The sequence below is a fragment of the Saimiri boliviensis genome, chromosome 11 (genome assembly GCF_048565385.1).
Source record: "Saimiri boliviensis isolate mSaiBol1 chromosome 11, mSaiBol1.pri, whole genome shotgun sequence".
Lineage (NCBI taxonomy): Eukaryota > Metazoa > Chordata > Mammalia > Primates > Cebidae > Saimiri > Saimiri boliviensis.
In genome coordinates, this window is record NC_133459.1 from 75,309,658 (window position 1) to 75,334,574 (window position 24,917).

At 41.6% G+C, this 24,917-nt stretch overlaps 1 protein-coding gene across 2 annotated transcripts in view; it reads left to right on the top strand.

Moving 5' to 3' along the window:
* The window catches only part of AK5 (adenylate kinase 5), a 309,166-nt gene that overhangs the window by 217,282 nt on the left and 66,967 nt on the right, over positions 1-24,917 (top strand). For both annotated transcript variants that reach the window (XM_074381039.1, XM_003921394.4), the window contains exons 9-10: positions 14,280-14,322; positions 17,893-17,937. In XM_074381039.1, coding sequence (XP_074237140.1) covers positions 14,280-14,322; positions 17,893-17,937 — 88 coding nt within the window. The remainder of the gene's footprint in view (positions 1-14,279; positions 14,323-17,892; positions 17,938-24,917) is intronic.

Below are 24,917 nucleotides of genomic sequence, written 5' to 3' on the forward strand. Positions count from 1 at the left end.
TCTGTGCAGAGCCCGCTGCTCAGTAATAAGTAGAAAAAGAATAGGAAAAACACTTTGGAAATCCAAGGCTGATGATTTAGAAATGTGCTTTTGTGAAGCTAATGTTCAAAGGTAAAAACTGTTTTGAGCATAAAATAGTTATTTTAGAGTCTACCTAGTTCTCCTATGGTAATTTCATGCCTGATTGTTTTTTCTAAAATGCACATGAATGTGTCAAATCCATGGCATAATCTCTGCATTTGCTCTTCTTTAAGGTTTTCAATTCTTTGATTTTAGTACACATAAAGAAAAGACATGAAGAGGCGTTGATGATAAGTATTGATTCCAGCCTAGAAAATATTCCCCCTGTCTTTTAAAGTTTTAGGTCTTTACAACCTCAGCGGGAGGAGGGGAGGAGGCCACTCTGAATTCACATGGTGTATCTGAAAGGACCAGCCCTGTCCTCCCTCAAGCACTTGTATCATCCCTTCCTCTTTTTTTTTTTTTTTTTTTTTTTTGTTACCCAGGCTGGAGTGCAATGGCGCGATCTCGGCTCACCGCAACCTCCGCCTCCCGGGTTCAAGCAGTTCTCCTGCCTCAGCCTCCTGAGTAGCTGGGATTACAGGCACGTGCCACCATGCCCAGCTAATTTTTTGTATTTTTAGTAGAGACTGGGTTTCACCATGTTGACCAGGATGGTCTCAATCTCTTGACCTCATGATCCACCTGCCTCAGCCTCCCAAAGTGCTGTGATTACAGGCTTGAGCCACCGCGCCCGGCCTTCCCTTCCTCTTTATCCCTCACCCAGTGCTCACAACAGTGTCATCACGTAAGCACAGGAAAAGAATGCTTCCTCTGTTCTGAGTCAGCGAAGGCAGAGACCAGCAGCAGCAGCTCCAAAATGTTAACAGAGGAGGGGCTTAAGTGCTGGGGTAGGGTCAAAGGGGTTCTTAGAGGACTGGCCTGAGGCCACGTTAGTACAGCAAGCCCCTTGGCTTATAAATGGAGGCACATTTCTGTGAACTCCTGGTTGCAGTGTCTGACTGATAAGGACTGAAGTAGCATTTACAAAAGGAGTAAAACTCTGCTTTGCTTCTTTTCCCCATACTCTCTTTCTTAATATTTAATGTGGAAAAAATTGATAAACCCTCACCTCAAGTCAGGCCACTGCCAGCCTATATGGTACTTTTGTGCAAATTAGAAAAGGATCTCCCTCTCAGCAGACACATCAGGATTCAGTCCCTACTCAGCTCCTTGGCCAGGAAAATTTGTGCAGTGCACAACTGTAGAGCTGTACCTGGCTGCCGTGCCTCTGAGACAGGCCTGTGGCTTCAGGCCCCAGGAGAGGGCTGCCTTCACTCAGCAGCAAGGGTCCAGCCTGGATTTTTAATTTCCCAGCTTTTAAGAGTCATTTCTCATGCTTGCTTTTCTGACCTGTGCCTCTTTCATTTCTGCTTCTGGGAGTTTTCTTTTTTCTGTACTGCATTGTGTATGAGGGACTTTGAGAAGCAGAGAAGAGCAGGCCAGCTTCCTTGGCTCCTCCATCTGTTTGCGTTTGGTACTTGGTTGAATGTGTGCTTTTCCAGATGCTGTCACCATGTCTTTAAATAGTCCTCAAATACTCTTTGCTAAAGGCTTTTCAAAAGACAGTAAAATGTTTCTCTTTACCTGCTTTGAAGCTTAGTACTGAGATTTTAAGACAAAGAGGAGTATAAAGGCTGGCCTCTGAGTTCAACACATTTCCAGCCTGGTAGCTGTCTTCTGCATTGTCTTGGGGAAATTATAGCAGAGAGCCAAACTAGAAAGGGTGAAAGTCCTTGGGCTCGAGAATTTTCAAATATTGTTTCAAAGTAAGAAGTGCTGCATATTTAGTTAACTGTTGCTATGTCACTGCCTAGATCTTAGTGACTTAAAACAACATCCATTTATTATTCCTCTTGGTTACTTTTGCAGGGAGGGAGGGTTGGCTGAGCAGTTCCACTGATCCAGGCTGGGATCAGCTGATCTCAGTTCACTCACACATCCACAGTGGGGTCAGTTTTACATGTCAACTTTGCTTAGCTCTTGTCCCCAGTTATTTAATCAAATACTAATCTAAGTGTTGCTGTGAAGTGTTTTATAGATGTGATTAACATCTACGATCAGTTGACTTTAAGTGAAGCAGAATTCCTGAATAACCTGCGTGAGCCTCATCCAATTCATTGAAAGGCCTTAAGACCAAAATTGAGGTTTCCCAGAGGAAGAAGGAATTCTGCACATGGCCCGCAGTGACAGCTGTTGTCCAAGAGTTTTCAGTCTGCCCACCTGTCCTGTGGATTTCAGACTTGCCTAATCAGCCCCTACAATTGTATAAGCCAATTTCTTGCAATAAATCTCATAGATATAGACATCAACATAAATATACAACAGGTTCTGTATCTCTATAGAACCCTAACTAATCCATGTGGTCAGCCGCTGGGTCAGCCAGAATCTTGCTGATCTGGGATGGCCTCAGCCAGGATGACCCAAACTCTGCTCCACATGGTCCCTCATTCTCATGTCCTCATGGCAGTGGCAGGGGCCTAAGGTGGCAAATGAAAGCATGCAAGATATATGAAGCGTAGCCTTGGAACTAGCACACTGTAACCTCCTCATTCTATTGGCTGAACAGCAAGTTAACAAGACTGGCACAGGTTCAAAGGTGGGGGAAAAATAATCATCTCTGGATGCAAGGGTCTGTGAAGTGACATTGTAGGGGGCAAAAATGCAGGGAAAAGTGAGCATCTGAGGCTACAGTTGTCATTTATCATAGACAGTTTGGTACAACGGTTCAGGAAAAGACAAACATCAAAATGTTTCGTAACTTCCAATATGCCTTTTTCGTCTCCTTAAGGGAGTTAAAACTATGAAGGAAAATACTCGTCTTAATTTTCTCACAACAAAGGATAATGAAGCTTACCCTGTGGTGTTAGCATGAGAATAATGAGATAGCTACAAAAGCACCTGTTGCACTACCTGTCAGGAGCTCAATGAATAAAGCATTCCTGGCTAGGCACAGTGGCTCGCAGCTGTAGGCCCAGCACTTAGCAAGACCAAGATGGGAGGATCACTTCAGCTCAGGAGTTCAAGACCAGCCTGGGCAATATGGCAAAATCCTGTCTCCACAAAAAAATACAAAAAATAACCAGGCGTGGTGGTGTGTACCTATCATCCCAGCTATTCAAATGGCTGAGATGGGAAGATCACTTGAGCCTGGGAGGCAGAGGTTGCAGTGAGCTGAGATGATGCCACTGCATTCCAGCCTGCAAGACAAAGTGAGAGCCTAACTCAAATAATAATAATAACAACAACACATGTGTTTGCCCGCAGCCCTTGAGCACGTACTGCATGCAAGAATACAGAAGACAAAATCAATTGAAGGCACAGGACTGGAAATTTTATTTAAGTGTCTTTTAGGACCTATATTCATGGGTAAAAACTGTGTTCAATAGAAAATATTTGCTTGACAAATAGTTTAGTCTTATAATTCCAAAACAATTTTGAATTTGTAGGTAAAAAACACCTTATGAGCACAAACACAACCCAGACCCCATAATTTGTCTTCATGATTTTTGATTTTCTTATTTTAATGGCACATTTAGAAGATACATTTTTTAAAGCTGGTGCCCAGGTTTTGGAATCAGGCAGACCTGAATTCAAACTCTGTCTCACAGAGTTTCTAGCTCTGTGATTGAGGCACATTCCCTAAGCCCTAAGACACAGCTGTACGTCTCTAAAACTGGGATGATAAAACCTCTTTCAGTCGGCTGCTGTGGTAAGCAAATTAAATAACACTCAGTAATGTAGTTATTATTATTATAACCAATATAGTATGATGATGGAAGCATTCATTCAGGGTTTAGAGTGCACTGACATGCTCTCTAAATTGTTTCCACTGCCCGCTTACTTCACCTGTTCGTACTTTTCCCCATAAAAAAATACCTGCAATAGTACTGACCTTTATTCAACCAGCATGTCGGAGCTGGTGAGAGACCTGTCTTCTGCAAATGGAGTAGTAAGGAGTTTCACCTAGAAACCATAGAACTTGTGGATCTTGAAGTCTATTCCCAAAGATTGCCAATGCAAAGGAAGTGTCTGTCATTGGAGTGTCAAAGATGTGTGGAATGCCACATAAGGTGCCATTAACAGCCAACAGCAAATTACCTTGATAGTAATGAAGATAAAGTAATCACAATTAATAATGAAAAAGCAAGAATAGCAGCAAAATACATCCTTCCTGAAAACTGTTAAGATTGCCAGTTCCAGCATGTGTACACATGCTATAGGAGCATTGAACATTGTCGGCCTTGTACAGCAGCCAGATTCTTAAGAGAATGCTGAATTGGAGTTCTCTAAAAGCTCCACAAACATGCTGAGCCTAGGTAATGGATTCCAAATATTCTTAACCCTTAGTAACTCATTTATTAGATTAATAATACATGTAGGCCTTTTAAATGTAGGCCAAAAATGAAATTCTATCTACTCATACCAGTAATCACCCAAGAAAGGATTTTGCAATTGTGCATAAGTTAAGCAGGAGTCAGTGAACTTGCTGCCACCTGCAAGTAACCTAGCTAAAACTGTCATGAACAATTAAAAAAATATTAGTTTCTTCCTTACATTTTAAAGGTAGATGATCCCAGAGTTGGTCCATCAGGGACACAAGGTCACATGGAGCCCAGGCAGTTTCCCTATTTCTACCTGCCCTTCTTAACGCAGGGGCGATACCTCCTTTTGTGGTTGCAGGGTGGTAGTGATGGATCCAAACGTGGCACCTCACACAACCACTTGTAAAAGCAGAATAAGAGAGTGAGGCTGATTCTCCCATGTGTGTCTCTCTTTTTTAATAGAGAAAACATCTTTCTCCCAAAGCACCCCAAAATACTGCATTTCATATCCTCTTGGCCCTGATTTGGTCACAGACCCATATCCATAATGCAAGGGAGGATGGAATGCAAGGATCTGGCATTTTCTGCACCCAAAAAGGGAGTTGGGCTCTACCTGCAAGAAAAGAAGAGGGAGGGAGGGCCGTGCACAGTGGCTCACGCCTGTAATCCCAGGAATTTGAGAGGCCAAGGCAGGTGGATTGCTTTAGCTCAGGAGTTAGAGACCAGCCTGGACAACATGGTAAGATACCATCTCTACTAAAACTAAAAAATCTTTTTAAAAGGCTGGGCATGGTTGTGCACACCTGTGGTCCCAGCTACTCAGGAGGCTGAGGTGAGAGAATAACTTGACCCTGAGTAGCAAAGGTTGTAGTGAGCTGAGATGATGCCACTGTACTCCAACCTGGGTGACAGAGTGAGACCCTGTCTAAAAAAAAAAGACTGAGGAGAAAGACTAGGCATCTACAATTGTCTGCCAAAGAGGTCACTGAGAGAAGCAGAAGAATGACCGCTGGCAGGGCTCTGGAGCCACCAATTCCACCTTCACTAATAGTAGGCCCATTCATCAGTCTTACATGTCACACTTCCCTGTGAGATTCTGTTTGACTAAAAGCTTCCATGGATAAAATCATTTGCAAATCTTGATTTTGGCACACACTCAAATACCTAATATACTCAGTAACTGAAAATTGACTGCTCCCCATTCCATTCCTAGCACCTGGAACTGTTCTTAGCCTGTAGTAGAAGTTTGTATGGATTTCCTATTACTGCCATAGCAGATTACCACAAACTTGGCAGATAGAAGAACCCACATTTATGATCCTACAGTTCTGGAAGTCAGGAGTCCAAAATAATTTTCACTGGGCCAAAATTAAGGTGTCAGCAAGATTGCAGTCCTTCTGGAGGCTCTAGGGGAAAATCCATTTCCTTGCCTTTTTCAGACTCTGGTTGCCCACATCCCTTGGCTTGTGGCTCTTTCCCTCAATGGCATCATTCTGACCTCTGCTTCCATTACCACCTCTCCTCTGACCCTGACCCTCCTGCCTCTTTCTTAAAAGGACCATTGTGATTGCATTGAGCCCACCCAGATAATCCAGGATGATCTCACCATCTCAGGATCCTTAACTTACCCAAATCTGCAAAGTCCCTTTGGCCATGTAAGGTAACATATTCACAAGCTCCAAGTATTAGGATGTGGACGTCTTTGGTGGGGGTAGGAGGATTATTCTGTCTACCACAGAACTCAATAAATATTTATTGAATTGTTGCATGAACAGTAGAATCTCAGCATTGGAAGCTTTTTGGGGTGTGTGTGTGTGTATTTGGTTTGGTTTGGTTTTGAGACAGGATCTCACTCTGTTGCCCAGGCTGGAGTGCAGTGGTGCCATCACGACTCACTGCAGCCTCAAACTCCTGGCCTTAAGCTATCCTCTTACCTCAGCCTCTCAAAGTACTGGGATTACAGGCATGAGCCACCATACCCAGCCTCAGAAGCTTCTTTAGACAGCATCTAATTTAACCTCCTACAAGGTCTAAGAATCTCTTCACTGCCAGATACTCTGCCTCCACTTTAATACCTCTGGTGCTGGGGATCTTCCAAATCCACTCTTCCAGGATTAGCCAGCTGTGGACCTTAAACATTTAGACCTTTCTAAATGCCTGTGCACTGACATTACTTCTACCCTTCTTCCTTCTGGAGAAATCTACTGATTGTGTCTTCTCAATCACTATTTTTACTGTATTTTGAAGAGAAACTGTGTCTTCTTATATTCATCATTTACAAATCTTTACTTAGCACATCTGTTAGTCATTTGGTTGCAGAAAGATAAAAGACAGCCCTATCTTTGAGAAGGATTTTGGAAAAGTGAACTCTACACATACAAAGTTAAGTAGCAATACAATTAAATGAGATCATCTGTGTAAAGTGCTTAGTGCCCTGGCATATAGCTAATGCTCCAAAAATGCTCTTGTTGCTGTTCTTACCACTCACACATGCTCTGAGCCAAATGGATGATTCATGGAGAGCTTGGTGAGGGAAAGCTCAGGGAGAAGGGGAGGTGGAAGAAGGGGCAGAATGTAAATGAGCTCAGGGCAAAGGGGAAGGCATTCCAGGGTGGGCAAACAATAAGCAGGTGTCCAGAAGGCAGGTTAGACGGGTCAAGTTCTGGGTAAATTAATGGACTCATTTATCTCATGTGGAGTGCATCTTAACTAGCATGAGCAACCCAGCAGGGACTTCATAAACGTTGTCAATAGTAGCTATAGATAGCAAGTGCTCAGCAGTTTCTCCTGAATGTCTCCTCCTGAGCCCTTCTCAGGCTGGTAGACTCAAAGTAAAGCCCTGTCGCCATGTTGTTTCTAGTGGGAAGATTTCTTTTGACCTGTCTCTTTGATTCCTAACTCCAACCTGGCTATCATCTTTTATTCCTCCCTGGCTCTGTGTCCCACTGCCACTAACTAGCCCCATCTCACTTCCCACTCATGCTTACCCTCTAGAGCCCTGGGGAATTGAACACAGACATTCATGTCAAGGAATAATGAAAGCGGGAGAAGTAGGGCCTAGGGCAGAGACTAGCTTTGGGGGTGGTTGATGGATAACTGTTGCCTCTATGACAGTAATGATCAGGAAGTGCTTTAGGCTGCAAGGAAAGTGTTAATTAGGGTATGGTGTGACCAATGGAGGAACTCAGAAGGAAGAGGACTGCAGAAGGAGTTGCTTCAGCCCCTTAAGCTCTCCACTGGCTCACCTCATCTGAACTCACCTTCCCCCAGTCTTACTACCTTCTTAAAGAAAGATGATGTGACACAGGATGATGCCTCTGGGTGATCCTTTTTCTCCCTGAAAACACACAAACATGTATATACTGTGGGGTTTTTAAAATTTACTTATTTATTTTTCAGACAGAGTCTCATTCTTTCCCCCAGGTTAGGGCACAGTGGCACAGTCACAGATCACTGCAGCCTCAAACATCTCAGTTCAGGTGATCCTCCCACCTCAGTCTCCTGAGTAACTGAAACTATAGGTATGTACCATAGCCAGCTATTTTTTTTTAACATTTTTATACAGATGGGGTCTCACTGTGTTGACCAGGCTGATCTTGAACTCCTGGCTTCAAGCAGTCCTCCCACCTCAGCTTCCCAAAGTGCTGAGATTACAGGTGTGAGTCATTATGCTCAGCCTAGTGTGTTTTATTCTAATAATAAATCTGATTTTCCATTTTGCTAGGTGTATGTGTGGATAGATAGATGACAGAGAGAGAGAGAGAGAGAGAGAGAGAGAGAGAGAGAGAAAGGTAGAGAGGTAGATAAAGGGTCCATATATATATATATATATATATATATATATATAGAGAGAGAGAGAGAGAGAGAGAGAGAGAGAGAGAGAGAGAGAGTAATATATATATAAAATAGTCAGGGAGGAGGGGAGGTAGAAGAAGGGGCAGAATGTAAACAAGCTCAGGGCAAATATATTTATCTGTACCCCTATATATGGAGCCTTTATATATGTATAGCACCTAACAAAAGTAAGAGACAAGCCAGTGTGCTCTGTAATTCCCAGTGACTCAAGCTCAGCTTTGCCATTTTATTTCTGTTTTACAAGGAATTGGAAAACACAGACGTAAAGGTCAAATACTCTCCTTGGCAAGACTAGTCAGATGTGAATTTATGGCCGACATTAACTTTACATGAAATTAAAATGGGAACTTTGCCCCTTCCTTTAAACCACCAGCCTAACAAAGTTCTTCTTAACATTGGTGCCACATTTGGCATCTGAAGACAAGATCAAAGTGTTTCATAATCTTCTAGTGGAAAGTTGACTTGGACACAGATTTGAGATGGTAAAAAAACTTATAGAAAAACAGTGAGAAAATTTTTTTCTTTAAACTTTATCAGAGACACCATATTGCACTTTATACATAAGAGGAGAAAAATACCATTTCTCCTAGAGAAATGGATCCATTAAAGCAGTTTATATAGAGAACCTGCAATTTCATACAACTGGAAAAAGGTTAGCCTAGCATCCACTACATTTTTTTCAACCCTGTTTACTCAATTATACAAGTACTTTACAGCAAGCAGACCTCTAATTGTGTAGACTTCAGTGAATGAGAAACGGGACTTGCTGCAGAATAAATTCTGGGGTGTAACTAAATTGCATACCATTTTCCATACTTTTTTTCTTTCAAATTGCCCATTACTTTAAATGAAAACATGCTTTAGAAAAGAACTGTAACCACTCAATATTTCTCAAGGACCAGTCTCCCTTCTCCCTGCTGATGAAATATAGTTTCATTATGAATTATGTTTTTATTTTTCAGTATTCTCCTGCTGAAGTTCCAAGGGATTTCAAAACTCCATTCACAGTTTACCAGTAAAACCTGTAAAATTTATTTTCAGATCATTGGTTAAGCATGATCCAGCTTCAGCTCCACTTTTAGCAAATGAATCCATCTTTGCCTCTATTCATATGACACCAGGAGCATTCCTGGCGATGCCCCGCCCCCCAACCCCTGCTTACTGTACCCTGTCATTCTGTACTTGATACATGGATGTGTCATCTTGCTCCATCCAGGTCGGCAGGAGGAAGGCAGAACATGGGCTTGGGAATCAGGAAGCCTGACCCACTGAGGCATCCTATACAAGTTGCATAAGCTTTCTGAGCTTCAGTTTCCTCATCCGAAAAAACGGGGAACATCAAACTTGCCTACCTCTTAGTTTTTTTCTGAGATCAGATAAAATTGCACATGCTGAAAACAGTCTAAGTACTACTGAAATAATAGTTCCAGTCATCATTTCGTAAAATTGTTTAATGTGTAAAGTGTTTTGCTGTTTAAAAAAAAAAAAACAGATATAAGAAAAGTGCAAAAAAATTCATTTTCAGGTAAAAGGATGGGCAAATAGCAGGATTCCTTTTTGATTGCACTTTTTAGTGTGTGTGTGTGTGTGTGTGTGTGTGTGTGTGTGTGTGTGTGTGTGTCTTATTATCTGCACAAGCTCTCTCTTTGCCCGCCGCCATCCATATAAGACATGACTTGCTCCTCCTTCACTTCCGCCATAATCGTAAGGCTTCCCCAGCCATGTGGAACTGTGAGTTCTCCTTTAAACCTCTTTCCTTTGTAAATTGCCCAATCTTGGGTATGTCTTTATCAGCTACATAAAAGCAGACTAATATAAGCTGCTTGTGGCAATGCCACATGAAATTGGTTCTGTCACCAGGAGCAGTCACTATGCTATAATCAAAGCCAGTTGAAGAAGATAGTTTCTTAAGATTGGTGAACCCACTTGTGAGACTAAGTTGTTCTATTTTCATCTCCCTCATTTAGAATTCAATTATTGAAGGAAGTGGGAATGACTGGCCATGCATATGGTAAGGAAGTGATGATAGACACCCTGATCCTAAAGGAAAGCACATACACACCCCCAGTTAGCCACTCTTCCTGCAAGTGATAGTACCAGAACCTAGCCTTACCAAAGGAGGTTTTTTGCATGCACATCTACACAGGGAAATATAGTTGAATGTAGGTTCCTTTTGCTCTCCTAATGAGTCTTGGTTGACTGGAAGATGAGGGATAGAGACCAAAGCAAGTGTGTAATCCAAATCTGCAGTTTCCCATAGCCTCTAATCCCATTTTGAGGTTTTAAATGTGTCCCTTCAATAGAATTCTAGATTTCTCCTCATCAGTTAGCAACATATTAACCCAATCTATAGCGTCAAAATGATGTAGCACCTGAAATTGTCTTTTGGTGTTAGTGGCTTTGCTGCAGCTTCTCCCACCTTCACAGTATTAATCACAGCATTGTAGGCTGTGCCTGGGCCTCATACTTGCGAGTCATAAAGGGCACTTACATCAAATCTGTGACTATATTCATATTCTCTCTTCTTGTTGGTTCAGAAGATTCGGTGTCCCACTTCATGTACCCCAAAACCTAGTTTAATACTATGAAAAGTCACCTGTGTCCCATTGTACACACAAAGCCTAACTTCATTAAGGTGACAAAGGATGGACTAGATGGAGCTTTAATGCAGAAAAAGGCCGGAACACAAAGAGCCACCCACAGGCACTTAGATTGGTGGCTAATGGGTTGAGTCTTCTCAAGTGATGCCTCATTGAAGAGGAAGCTCCAAGTCAGCTTGGCACAAACAGCTTATCGAATGTCTCCTCAATAAGGCTACAACCTTTGGCCCCTTGTCCAAGGGACATTGTCAAATTAATGCCTTTCATTCAGAACACACCCAACATTCAAAAAGTAACAAGATTTAGTGCTTACAGGGGCTGTTTTGTATCTTTTTCACCAAAACCAGAAGTGTTTCCCATTCACTCCTAGTGTGTGTGTGTGACGCCAGATTAATTTTATTTACAAAATATTCACATAGGAACCATGAGACGTATTGAGAGTCCCTGGAAAATGACACCCTCCAGTCAAACATCCCAGTCACCTGGGCTTTCATGTCCGTGTACCACATCCCTGGTGAGAGCTGATGACAGTTGCATCCATGTCCCATCAGCCTGTTCTCTATTGATGAATTAATGAAAATAAAGATGAGGCTTATGTGAGGCATTTGAGCAAGTGTAATAGAAGGCTGTGAATAAGAGCTATGGATACAAATAGGTCAGACTCAAGAAGCCTGGCAGAGGTCAGATGGGCCTTTTTATAGTGGGATGCACTGTGTTAGGAATTGAGAGTAACCACAATCAAACTCCCCAGACATGATAGTCATGTACAAGAAAGATCTAATACAGCTTAGCCTATAAGGTGGGTGTAAGTCTGATGATCTAACAATAATATTAAAAATTGAGGGAGAGGACTCAATGATTTCCTCTCAATATTACCTAGATATACTCAATAGCTGCTTGACAAACAATAGGCAAATTTAGATTAAACAATCCTTTTCCAGGAAAGTCTCTTGAGCCTCCTCTATGCAGCTGCACCTTAAGCAAACTTATTAATTGCTTCAAATAGGTCCCTGTCTTGAATCCAGAATTCCCTGAGAATTTGGGAACTCCTCAAGGTCCCTGTCTTGAGGAGTAATTGATGTTTTTCCCCTCAAAGCAGAGCCTGAGATGAGAATTTTTGTGCAAGTACATTATTAGGGAGCCCTCTGAGGAGAAGTAGTACAGGGCAGGGGTAAGAGCTAAGCAAAGATGTGGTCCTGGCTCCATCCTAACTTCAGCCTGAGACCACAGTGAGCTCTGGGGCCCAGTCTGCACCATGGATTCATCCCAGCTTGTGCCATGGAGCCAGACTGCAGTTTGGTGGATAGGTGCCTGGCCAGGAGAGCAGAGGGGAGGGGATGCCCCTACACTGATGAGACCAAATCCATAGCAGACATGTAAAGTGGTAAAAGAAGTGGTTCTCATTCCATCCTGACCTCACTAAGGACATGATGGCATGGCCATGGGCCCCTCACATGACCTCTCTGAACATCAGTTTCCTCATCTGTAAAATGGAAAAGTGTGTGGCATGCTTGGATTAGGTGATCCCCATACCCTAAGCTCTGAAATGCAATGATTTCAACAAGGGAAGTGGTGGAGAGGCTTGTTGAGGAATAATCGATGTTTTCTTCTATTCACAGAAGAAAATTCATTAATGTAAATATGTCCCTGAACGATCACTTCATTCAAAGCTCTTCTCTACCTGGAATAGCTCTGGATGCACAGGAAAATCTAAGAAGAGCAGTAAAATTTCCCTGAAGGCATATATTCTAAATGCGATGGCAAGATTCTGTCTTTAAACAAAGCGTTTTGAGGGCAGTTTACCTCAAGGGAGTGTTAATACAACCAGACAACCTCATTTAACTGACTCAGGCATCAAAGTGAATTACAGGCAAGAGGCTGGTGTAAAGCACCAGCCAGAAGCTGTCCCCGCAAAATGGGACAACCTCTATGGGGAGCAGTTTGGCAAAATTCTATCAAAATTATAAAGACATTTACTCTTTGGCCATGCAGTCCCCTCCCTCGAAACTTAGCCTGCAGTATGAAATGATATTTATGCAAATTTATTCAATGTGCCACTTTTTCCAAAAAAAAGTCCAAGGCTGGAAACAACTCACTGATCCATCAATAAAGAACTAATTAAACAAAAACAATTATGGTACCATATATACAACAGAATATTGTGCAACTGATGATACTTGGTACTGAGAACATTCTGTACTTATTTGGAAATTTCTCCAGGATACATTGATCAGAGAAAAAGCAAGTAGAGGAGCAATGTATTATGGAATAGTATTATATCATAAACATATATGTATGTATAATAAAAGTATAATGCTTTTATGTGGGAAATGGAGATCATAATATCTATGTATGTTCATGTGTATCCCTGGATATCTAGAAGTCATTTTTATGTGCCTCAAGAAAACTCTCTATAAGTGATTACCTATAAGGGATGACAGTGGAGAAATGATACAGATGAAGATGTAGTTGGGAGTGAAAGTTCTCACCTAGTGCCTTTTTATACATTTTTTTCGCCAACCACCATGGGCTACTCCATAAGGAATAGAGCATCTGTTTGTTTAAAAAATAAAATGAAAAATTTAAAGGTAGTAGGCATCAATAAAAGCTGATCACTCCAACTTCCTTTATTTCATGCTTTGGTTCAGGGATTGGCAAATTATGGTTAAATAGTTGCCCTGTAGGGGCTGGGCATGGTGACTCACACCTGTAATCCCAGCCAAGGTAGGCAGATCCCTTGCCTGGCCAACATGGTGAAACCCTGCCTCTACTAAAAATGCAAAAATTAGCCGGGCACCATGGCAGATGCCTGTAATCCCAGCTACTAGGAAGACTGAGGCCCAAATCACTTGAACCGAGGAGGTGGAGGTTGCAGTGAGCTGAGATTGCACCACTTCACTCCAGCCTGGGCAACAGGGCGAGACTCTTTCCAAAAAAAATAGTAGTTGCTACAGGGGCCACGTGGCTCATGATGATGAAAATATTTACTATCTGGCCCTTTACAGAAAGTGGTTGCCAAACACAGCTTTAAAATTTGGAGTTAACTCATAAAAGAACTGTGATCATACCTACCAGTAAGCTTCTGATACCAAAGGATTTTGTCTTGAAGTCAGCTTTCCTGTCCACAGATAGCTTTTGCATTTAAAAGAAAAAAAAAAAAGAGGTGAGAATACTGTACTCGTTAAGAAGAGGGCATGGACTCAGGACAGATGATCCAGGCTTAAATCTGAGCTCTGTCGCTCATTACCCTGTCAACTTTGGCAAGTTAACTTCTAAAATTCTCAGTGTCTTCATCTGTAAAATGTTGTCCCTCATAAAATTGTTTGGAAATGCCTCCCTCTTACAGTTGTTTAGAGGTTGAAGTAGGCCGTGTTGCCAAGGAGTTTAGCACAATACCTGCTATTATTATTATCTAATATTGTGATTTTTTTTTTAACAGGGTGATGACCAGTTAAATGTATTTGGAGAGGACACTATGGGAGGTGAGTTTTCCTTACTGATCAGATCAAAGTTGTCATTTTAGTAGCTTTTGACTGTTCCTTTTTAATTAAACACCAACCAAAAGATGAAATATTACAGCATGTACTTTTCCCTTAGACAAGGAGTATGACTAAAAGCAGAACTCTTTGGGAACTCTTTGGGTCTGCCTCTATCCGTGTAAAGAACCAAAGGGGTACATTACTAAGAGATGCATTTCCCAACTGCCCAGAGAACATGACTCCTGAGAGGCTCAGCGAAAAGAGGATGCTGTCTTCAAATATCTTTGAAACATGCTTAACACCAGGTCCCCACTGGAAGATTCAAGTATATAATAGCATCTAAAGCTCCCACACAAGTCCTGCAATAAAAAGAGTTGTCAAACTTTAATTCAACATTCTTTAAACATAATTGAACCACAAAACGCTTTTTCCTGCATGGTAGTTACTATTCCGCAGTGTACCTTTGGGACCGAACCTACCCTACACCAGGATTATCATGCTTTGTAATTTTTGTCATATTATAAGTTTGGCAAATGGCCAGGAGCAGTGGCTTATGCCTGTAATCACAGCACTTTGGGAGGTTAAGGTAGGTGAATCACTTGAGATAAGGAATTCAAGATCAGCCTGGCCAATAGGGTAAAACTCTGTCTCTACTAAAAATACAAAAAAAAAATTAGGGATGGCGACACACACTTATAATCCCAGCTACTTGGGAGGCTGAGGCAGGAAAATTGCTTGAACCCAGGACTATGAGGTTGAAGTGAGCCGAGATTCTATCATTGCACTCCAGCCTGGGTGACAGAGTGAGACTCCATCTCAAAAAAAAAAAAAAAAAAGTCTTGCAAAAAGTAAAAAATCCACCCATAACTATCCATGCATGTAACTGAAAATAGATATGATTGTGTAAATTTGGGACTATCCAAAAAAGATAAGATTCATAATTGTCCTAAGTAAAAATACCTTCCAATATTTCTATACTGTAATAAAAGTTATTATATGGGTCATAGAAATATGTTTATAGTGTTGATCCTAAACACATACGAATAAGTGATTTAGCTTTTTAAATAACCCCAGATCTAATCGTGCAAAGGTCCATGAGCACAAGGTGGTAGGTAAAGTGTTATTTGATGATAATGACAAGAGCAGTATGTGAAAATCACAGTCACCAAATGACATCATGGTGATTCATGGGAGAGGTATGAAAATATGAGCCATAACTTAGCTGTCACTTAGCCAGGTGCAAACAATCAACTTGGTCTCAACTGGATAGGGGATGACTGATTGCCTAATGAAAATTCCCTTTTTTTCTGGTTATAAAATTAACACATACTCACTGTAGAAATTTTTTAAGGTATAAAATAAGAGCCATTTAAAACCTTATGACTTATAAATTATCATGGTTAACATTTTAGTACATTTCATTCCAATGCATTGCCTATGTATCTTTTTTTTTTTTAATTTTTTATTTTTGAGACAGAGTCTCACTCTGTCGCCAGGCGCCAGGCTGGAGTGCAGTGGCACAATTTCGGCTCAATGCAACCTCTGCCTCCCGGGTTCAAGCAATTCTCCTGCCTCAGCCTCCCAAGTAGCTGGGACTACAGGCACATGCCACCACGCCCAGCTAATTTTTGTATTTTCAGTAGAGACAGGGTTTCACCATGTTGGCTAGGATGGTCTTGATCTCTTGACCTCGTGATCCGCCCACCTTGGCCTCCCAAAGTGCTGGGATTACAGGCTTGAGCCACCACGCCCAGCCCTATATGTCTACTTTCATATGGTTGAGAATACATGTGTATATATAAGTATCTCCAAATATTTTGTATATATCACAACATAAACATGTCCCGGCTGGGCGTGGTGGCTCACACCTGTAATCCCAGCACTTTGGGAGCCTGAGGCAGGCAGATCACAAGGTCAAGAGATCGAGACCATCCTGGCCAACATGGTGAAACCCCGTCTCTACTGAAAATACAAAAATTAGCTCGGTGTGGTGGTACACACCTGTAGTCCCAGCTACTCAGGATGTTGAGGCAGGAGAATCATTTGAGCCCAGGAGGCAGAGGTTGCAGTGAACCGAGATGGTACCACTGCACTCTAGCCTGGCAGCAGAGCAAGACTCCATCTCAAAAAACAAACAAAAATGTTCCCATGTCATTAAAAACTGTATACTTAATTTGTAATGACTACATTAGATGAATTTTATGTGCCGTCATTAATTTTTAAATAGTTATATTTTTTAAAACTGAAATAGGATACAATCATACCAAAAAAAAAAACGCTGATAACCATGGCCATTTTCCTGGATTGCAAATAGATTCAGAGTTCCTCAGCTTCATAAACGTCAACTCGCAGGCTAGCCTGAGATGACCATCTGGTCCGACATGTTAGAAACACGAATGTACCTGCCTTTAATAGAAAACTCCAAGCAATGTAAGATGTTTCCTGTCACCATGGGCTATGCTGTAAAGAGACTGGATTTGATTTAAAAATTCTTTTTTTGTTTGATTTTTGTTATGAAAACCATATGGTTTCAACAACCCCAAAATTACTTCTTTCCTCTATTTCCAGCTCTTTCTCCTCTCTTTGTCCCCAACCCAGTGCATCATGCCCCATTCTCTCTCTTTCTCTCTTAGAGCTCGGGCTTTCACTCAGCTAATTGTGAATTCCTACAAAATGTGGTATTGTGCATATAAATGAACTACCCCAATTTCACTAAAAAATGTTTCCTGTCAGAATAATGATCTGACTTTCAAAAGTAGTTATCTACAGAAAATGTGAAGCGTTGTTACTCAAGTACATTTATTTTAAAAGGAAATTTTATATTACTACCTTAAATAGAAAAATAGCATTATTTGCTCTAAGCAGAAACTATTTTTTAAAATATCATTTTCCATATACTCTACTTGTGTTTTGACTGTCTTCGTTAAAAGGAAGCTTAGCAAATGTTTTAAATGTGAAATAATACCAAAGTGAGAGACGTAGGATGATTTAAAAGTAATTTTTAAAATAGCTTTCTTTGTGATTCATGCTATTTAATGACATAAATTTTTGCCAGCAAAAGTTGATCATGTATGTTAAAATAAAAATGCATTACCTGGGTTGGGGGATAAGACTGAAATGGGTAGAGTGTTGTGGCTCATGCCTGCAATCCCAGCACTTTGGAAGGCCGAGGCAGGCAGATTATCTGAGGCCAGGAGTTCAAGACCAGCCTGGCCCCTCTCTACTAAAAATACAAAAAGCAGCTGGTAGCATGCTTGTAATCTCAGCTATTTGGGACCCTGAGGCAGGAGAATGGCTTGAACCCAGGAGGCAGAGGTTTCCATGAGCCAAGATCGAGCCACTACACTCCAGCCTGGACAACAGAGTGAGACTGTCTCAAAAAGCAAACAAACGAAAAAAGACTGAAATGGTCTCATTGGTGCCTACTAATTGTAGCCTATATACACATTTATTCAACTTCAAGCTTTTTATCAAATATAACTACAAGGTTTGGGTTTTTATATAATATGAGTAAAACCAGGACTTCAATGCCATTTTTCTTGCCAGTAACTTAAGTTATTCTTTATTTTAAAGGTTTCATGGAAGATTTGAGAAAATGTAAAATTATTTTCGTGATTGGTGAGTAATAGCCCTTGCATATTCTAACAATACAATTGCTAATAAGAATTTGGTAATGAAAAAGACTATTTATTTCCCATCCTGTTTTGAAGTCATTTCTCCTTTTTGGTCGAAAAATACTCCCAAGTTTTCCAGATCATTGCTTTCACATAGGCAGTTTTATATTGCTTTGGAATTTGCATCTTTTCAGCATGGAAAAAATAGGACTTGATGGAATGTCAAACTTTCGAGTTTAGCTCTACAATAACAAAGTGCATTAAAGGGGTAAGAGATTGTCGTGTGTTAAAAATCTAACACACATCTTTTCTGTTTGAACACCGACCCCTCATTCCTAAGCTGAACATATCAATTGCCACATGCTCAAATATACCTCATTAGCCAGACCCTGTATTCTACATAGCACACAGTAATAACTGTCCAATTTGCTCCTTGCCCTAGTACGGTGAAACTTGCTGATGGATTAATTGTGGGAGAAAATGCGTTTGACGTTTACCAACATTTTCTGAGCACCCACTATGCCCCAGGTTATCTCATTTAATCCTTAGACAATTCCATTAGGTAGTCTATTCCTGTTACATATCCATTACATAGACAGGAAAACCGAGACTCTGCAAGGTTAAGGAACTTGTCCAAGATTATGAAGCTAATGAGTGTGTGAGAGCCAGATTTCCAGTTTTCCTCATGGAAATAAAGGGAACTAGTTGTACAGTAGTTAAAAATGTACAAAAAAAGGACAAATATTGTCCTTTCAAAACTTAGTACCTTTTCCTCTAATCATTCAGTACCTCAAAAAATGAGTACACCTACCTGTGCATTTTCCAGAAAATGTCTATTTATACTCAGAAATAATGAAAAGGTCCACACCTCCTCAATGAGTGGGAAAAGCATGGTTGTCAACACCACAGAAATATAATCAGATAAACCTAGATTCCGGCAAGTTAAAATCAGAGTGATTCCTTGGAAATCTCTGAGTAAAGCTCCCTCACTGTCAGATGAGGAAACTGAGGCCCAGAGAAGTTAAGGGTTTGATCACAGTCATTCACTTAACTGGAGCAGGGAGGGGACCAGGGTCTCTGCCTGTAGTTAGTCACTCTGGGGTTCTCCCTCCTCCCGGACTCCGTTGTGTTGGCTGTTGACCTGAATGCAAACTGCCTCACACTTTCAGCCATCCGACACATGCTTATTGACTACTGGACCCGTGCTGGGCAGTGGGGATTCACAGAGCTGCCGTCTTAGATGAAGAGAATAATTAATATGTCATTAACCTTGGAAAGTATTAGGAAGGAACCAAAGAGCTGAAACAGGGAACAACCTGGGTCAAGTATTTAGAGTAAAATTAGGTGATTCCTTTAGAGCAGGCGTCCCCCAACTTTTCACACAGGGGGCCAGTTCACTGTCCCTCAGACCGTTGGAGGGCCGCCGCCTACTGTGCTCCTCTCACTGGCCACCAGTGAAAGAGGTGCCCCTTCCTGAAGTGCGGCGGGTGGGGGGCTGGATAAATGGCCTCAAGGGGCCGCATGCGGCCCGCGGGCCGTACTTTGGGGATGCCTGCTTTAGAGGGTGACCAGGGAAGGCTTCTCTAAGAATGTACATTTAAACAGATAAAAAGAGAGATGGAGGCCGGGCGCGGTGGCTCACGCCTGTAATCCCAGCACTTTGGGAGGCCGAGGCGGGTGGATCACGAGGTCAAGAGATCGAGGCCATCCTGGTCAACATGGTGAAACCCCGTCTCTACAAAAGGTGCAAAAAATCAGCTGGGCATGGTGGCACGTGCCTGTAATCCCAGCTACTCCGGAGGCTGAGGCAGGAGAATTGCCTGAACCCAGGAGGCGGAGGTTGCGGTGAGCCGAGATCGCGCCATTGCACTCCAGCCTGGGTAACAAGAGCGAAACTCCGTCTCAAAAAAAAAAAAAGAGATGGAACTAGTGAAGGGATGAATGGGAGGTTAGAGGAGGCAAAGAGAACTGTATGTGTCAAGCAATGGGAATTCTTGAGACCTACCTTAGGTCCATTTGTCATCTGTTTACCTCTAGTTGACCTTAACCTTGGGAACTGGATGGACTCTTTCCACACTTTAATTTACTTTTTTTTCAGAAAGTAAAACTATATTGCTTATATCTCTTATTGAAGAGTAACCCAATGTCATCATTGCAAAGGGAAATCAACTGTGCTATAGATTACTAAAATTACCTTTTCCACGTAAATTTTAATAATCGATTTTCTTGGCATTCAGACCATACACAGTGTCTTAAATTTTCTATTCCATTTTTATATTAGGAGCCAAGTTAGGAAAAGGGGAGACCCTTTAAACTTGACAGCTAGGAATTCAAAGCAGGAGCCTGTATTAGGGTTCTCTAGAGGGTATTAGGGTATTAATCTAGAGCCAGTCCGAGTCCCAAAACTGAAGAACTTAAGAGTTTGAGGACAGGAAGACCCCTTTATTATCACATAGAAATCTATGTTTTTATCACAGAGCCCTTTATTATCACATAGAAATCTGTGTTTTTGATAATCTAGTCCAAAGAAGCTTCTAAAAATAATACAATATGTTTTGTGGTGGTTGTTACTGCCTTTACCAGTAATATTACTTCAGATTTATCCATTGTTTAGCACTCACAGTTGAACCGTGAAAGGTATTGTCAAATGCCACTCTCTCTTTCTAGGCATAACTAAAGACCTCACACCTATTACTAAGTCCTGTGCCCTTCAGAAGTTCAAACAGCATAGTATAAGAACTTTGGAGTTAGACAAAGCTCAAGACCTCCAAGGGTCCACAGACCACACTCTAAGAACTACTGCACTGAGCAAAAGATTTTTCTTCTATCTGACCAGATTCTCCTGTATTTTAATTTACTGATCAGTCACTACTCTTGTAAAAGAGATTTCAGGCTGGGTATGGTAGCTCACACCTGTAATCCCAGCACTTTGGGAGGCCAAGGCGGGTGGATCACGAGGTCAAGAGATCAAGACCATCCTGGCCAACCTGGTGAAACCCAATCTCTACTAAAAATACAAACATTAGGTGGGCGTGGTGGCACGCACCTGTAGTCCCAGCTACTTGCGAGGCTGAGGCAGGAGAATCACTTTAACCTGGGAGATAGATGTTGCAGTGAGCTGAGATCATGCCACTACTCTCCAGCCTAGTGACAGAGTGAGACTCCATCTCAAAAACAAAAACAAAAAACAAAAAAAAAAAACCAGATTTCAGCTTGGGCAGTAGAAGGTATAAAGCCACTGTGATATAAGGGAAAATGACTGCTCTTCTTCTAGTGTATGTACTGGACTCTGAGAATTAAAGCCTTAGTTCTACATACTTCCTTGACAGGTGGCAGAATGGTATTTTGGGACTGCTTTATTGTAAGTCAATTTAAACCTCATAAAAATATTCCAGATGTCATAGACACATCCATAGCTATTTCGATGAGGTTTTTTGTTTGTTTGTTTGTTTTTGTATTTTTAGTAGAGGCAGGGTTTCACCATGTTGATCAGGCTGGTTTCCAACTGCTGACCTTGTGATCCACCCACCTCAGCCTCCTAAAGTGCTGGGATTACAGGCATGAGTCACCGTGCCCACCTGTTTTGATGAGTTTTAATAAATAAAAGTCAGTTTCTTTCAGTGAAACAGTGGTTTTTGTCTGTTCGAGATGACTGAATTTTCACTTTTAAATTCTTGTCTTGGCACCTATCTGAACTACATTTGGGCTGCAGTATTCGCCAGAGTCTAGGTTAATGTCCTCACTATTTGTCTTAATATGCCTAAACCATTCTTTCCCTGTTTTAACGTATCCATCAGCTCCTTTTTGTCCACAGAAATGTCCAGACTCCTTAGACTGGCCTTCACAGCTCTCTGCTGCCTGCCTCAGTGTGTCTTTCCCATTTCCCACCACACTCCCATGTCAATCTTGGGCTCCAACCACGCCTGCATCCTTATTATCTCTTGAGCCTGTTGCACTTTGCCAGCCCTTTCACTCAAAATGCCTTCTCCCCTGCTAATCATGCCCCAAGGTCAGGGTTAAGTTCCAGCTCCCTGAGAACTCTGCTGTAATCACCAGCCTTCCTCCTCTGCGCTCCTCCTCCCTTGTGTCTACATCATTCGTTTGGGTACTACTTAATGACTAGAACAACAAATATTTATTGGAATAATGAATTCTTTAAGAAGCAGTGTGGTCTGTTTCCATAACAACCAAAATTGCAATTGGAATTCCTGGCCTAGAACTGACAAGCAGCTTGTTGCTGCTGCTGTGGCTGTTTCTTGCAGGATGATTTTTATGTTAATTAGGAGCCTAATCAGATGCTCCTTTCTCCAAGTAGCTGCTACCTTCTCACTGAGAACAAGCAAAAGCAACTCTTCCCCTGAGCTGGTGCTGTTTCTTGCTCATTTGCAGCGCAGTCATCACAAGTGGGAGCAGGGGATAGCACTGATGGTCATCTGAGTAGAAAATATGTTGAGGGCGAGGGTACCATATGCACCAACGGGAAAGGTGGCAAGGAAGGACCCAGTCGACCCTTTGAATAGTGTGTGAATAGTACATTCTTGTTCACAAGGAAAGCAGCTCAGTAGCTGTTTATAAAGAAATACCTTTCAGAGAACAAAGAAGGGATCCCACAGGGTAGGACCAGATGATCAAAAGGATTGGAAAAGACGCTGTGGACTTCAGTTGTTCATGCACAAGATATGAGAACTTGCACTGATATATAAGACAGGTACTCAATCATTTCCATAAACTGAAAGTTATTTGGAAAATGTAAAAATATCCTTTAAGGAGCCTCATTATGTCCCACTAACAGGTTCCTACCGTTTTTCACAACTTTTTCTGGTATATTTCTTTCCTTTTTTCTTTCTTTCTTTTTAATCTCCTGATCATTATTTTGCTATAAACTAATTTATTTTGGCTTCTTTTTCCCTTCTCCATTTTTCACTGCTTACCTATGCCCAAAATGTGACATAATCTACTGCTAATTTATATCCAAAGCTTGGGTAGAAGTGCTCCAATTTGGAAAACACATCTGACTTTTCAGGTGAGGTATGAGGTTGATGACATAATGATCAAGATATCATTCAAAGGCCATAGCTTTCAATGTGTCAGGAACGCAGGTAGCCTGGAGTATATTGGCATTACTGCTGTGAGAAACTGTTTTTAAGTAGTGAGCTTTGGAAGGTATTTTGGCAATGTTTTATGTTCATCTGTGCATTTTTTATCACTGCACAAATAGTCCTATTTATTTTCCAAAGGAAAACTGGAAAAATAAGAATTTTTGCTTAAAACTCAATATTGCAGTGCCTGCTGCCACTATTTCATTATAGCCATGTTGTCATTTCATTATTGCCTTATTATTAAAGAACCATTAATTGATTTTTTTTTTTTTTTTGACATGGAGTCTCACTCTTTCACCAGGCTGAGGTACAGTGGTGTGATCTTGGCTCACTGCAACCTCCGCTTCCCGGTTCAAGTGATTCTCCTGCCTCAGTCTCCCGAGTAGCTGGGATTACAGGTGCATGCCACCACACCAGGCTAATTTTTGTATTTTTAGTAGAGATGGGGTTTCACCACATTGGCCAGGCTGGTCTCAAACTCCTGACCTCAGGTGAATCTGCCCGCCTTGGCCTCCCAAAGTGCATGAGCCACCGCACCCAGCCATGAATTGATTTTTTAAAGTATCTACTTGAGCTTTGGAAGGTATTTTGGCAATGAACATGAACACTTTTGATGGAATTAACTCATATTTGGTTAAATTAAACATGAAAGAAATCGGATTATTTTAATTCAGTGTAGCTATAATAGCAGCCAGCATTTATTGAGCAATTAACACATACCAGGCATGAAATAAAACACTCTATAATGTTATCTTATTGAATGCTCCTACACACCCCCTGGAGTAAGCACTATTACTATCCTGATTTTTCAAGTAAGACATTGGGGAATTGAGTTATTGCTATACGTGGTGGATCTGGAGGTTGAAAGCATGGATTCTGGCAAAAAACCCTGCCTGTTGCTTTTGTTGTTTTTGGTTTTTCTTGAAGTGACAGGCTTTATTTATTTTCAAGAAAATGTCTGCCAGATACTGAAGTCTGAAGAAAACCTCAGTTTGTTTGTTAGATGTTCTTTCAGAAAGTAGATATAGTGTTCATTTTTAAAAGCAACTGATTCAGCCACTTAAATAATCACACAAATGTTTTTTCCAAAACAAAAAAACAAAACCCATAGGTGTGCTAAAGAGCCTTATGCGTATTTCTCATTTTGTCATGCAAAATATTAAACTGATGTGCACTTAAGGGTCAAATGAAATGAAATGTGGCTTTTTTACCATGTCATCAAGGGCGTTCTTATGTACTATTGGCATTTTCTTTCTCTGTTTTTTACCATGAGTTCATGGTAGGGAAGCACATGACTAGTACAGCGGGACTAACACACTGCCGCAGTGCACCGGGGGTTATAACCATTGCTTCTGCACCACCCCTGCAACGCTGATAACCCCTTAGTGTCATAATGAAAATAGGGGGCCTCCAATGTCTGTGGGTCACACTTTGAGAACTACCACTGTGGGTGACTTGGGGGTTGGGGTGGGTGTGTTGGTGTGGGACAGAAATGTGCGTACGTGGGACAGAAACCCCAGATTTTGCACTTAGGGATCTCGAAGGGAAAAAGTTCTTTGTGTCTTTTCAAGCAAATAGCCTCACAAATGTGAGGAAGAGGTCAGGGGAAACGAGGGGCATCTGCTGAAAGCCCTGTTTCTCTGGGCTCCTGTAGGCTTGGAAAAAGTTCTGAGTGTTTCTCTGTGCCCAGTGGTGCAAGGGATGCCTAAAAGGAAAGCCTGTGCACTTGTCAGAAGAAAGCGAAGAGGACTCTAGCAGGAGGTCCCAAAGCAGGGGGCTGGCTGGAAGGAGGAGGCGGTACAGCCCAGGGAATCAGGAGCACCAGGAAGAACCAGAACTGAAGGGAGGGCAAAGAAAACCTTCCAGCTGGGAGATTGGCCCTGAC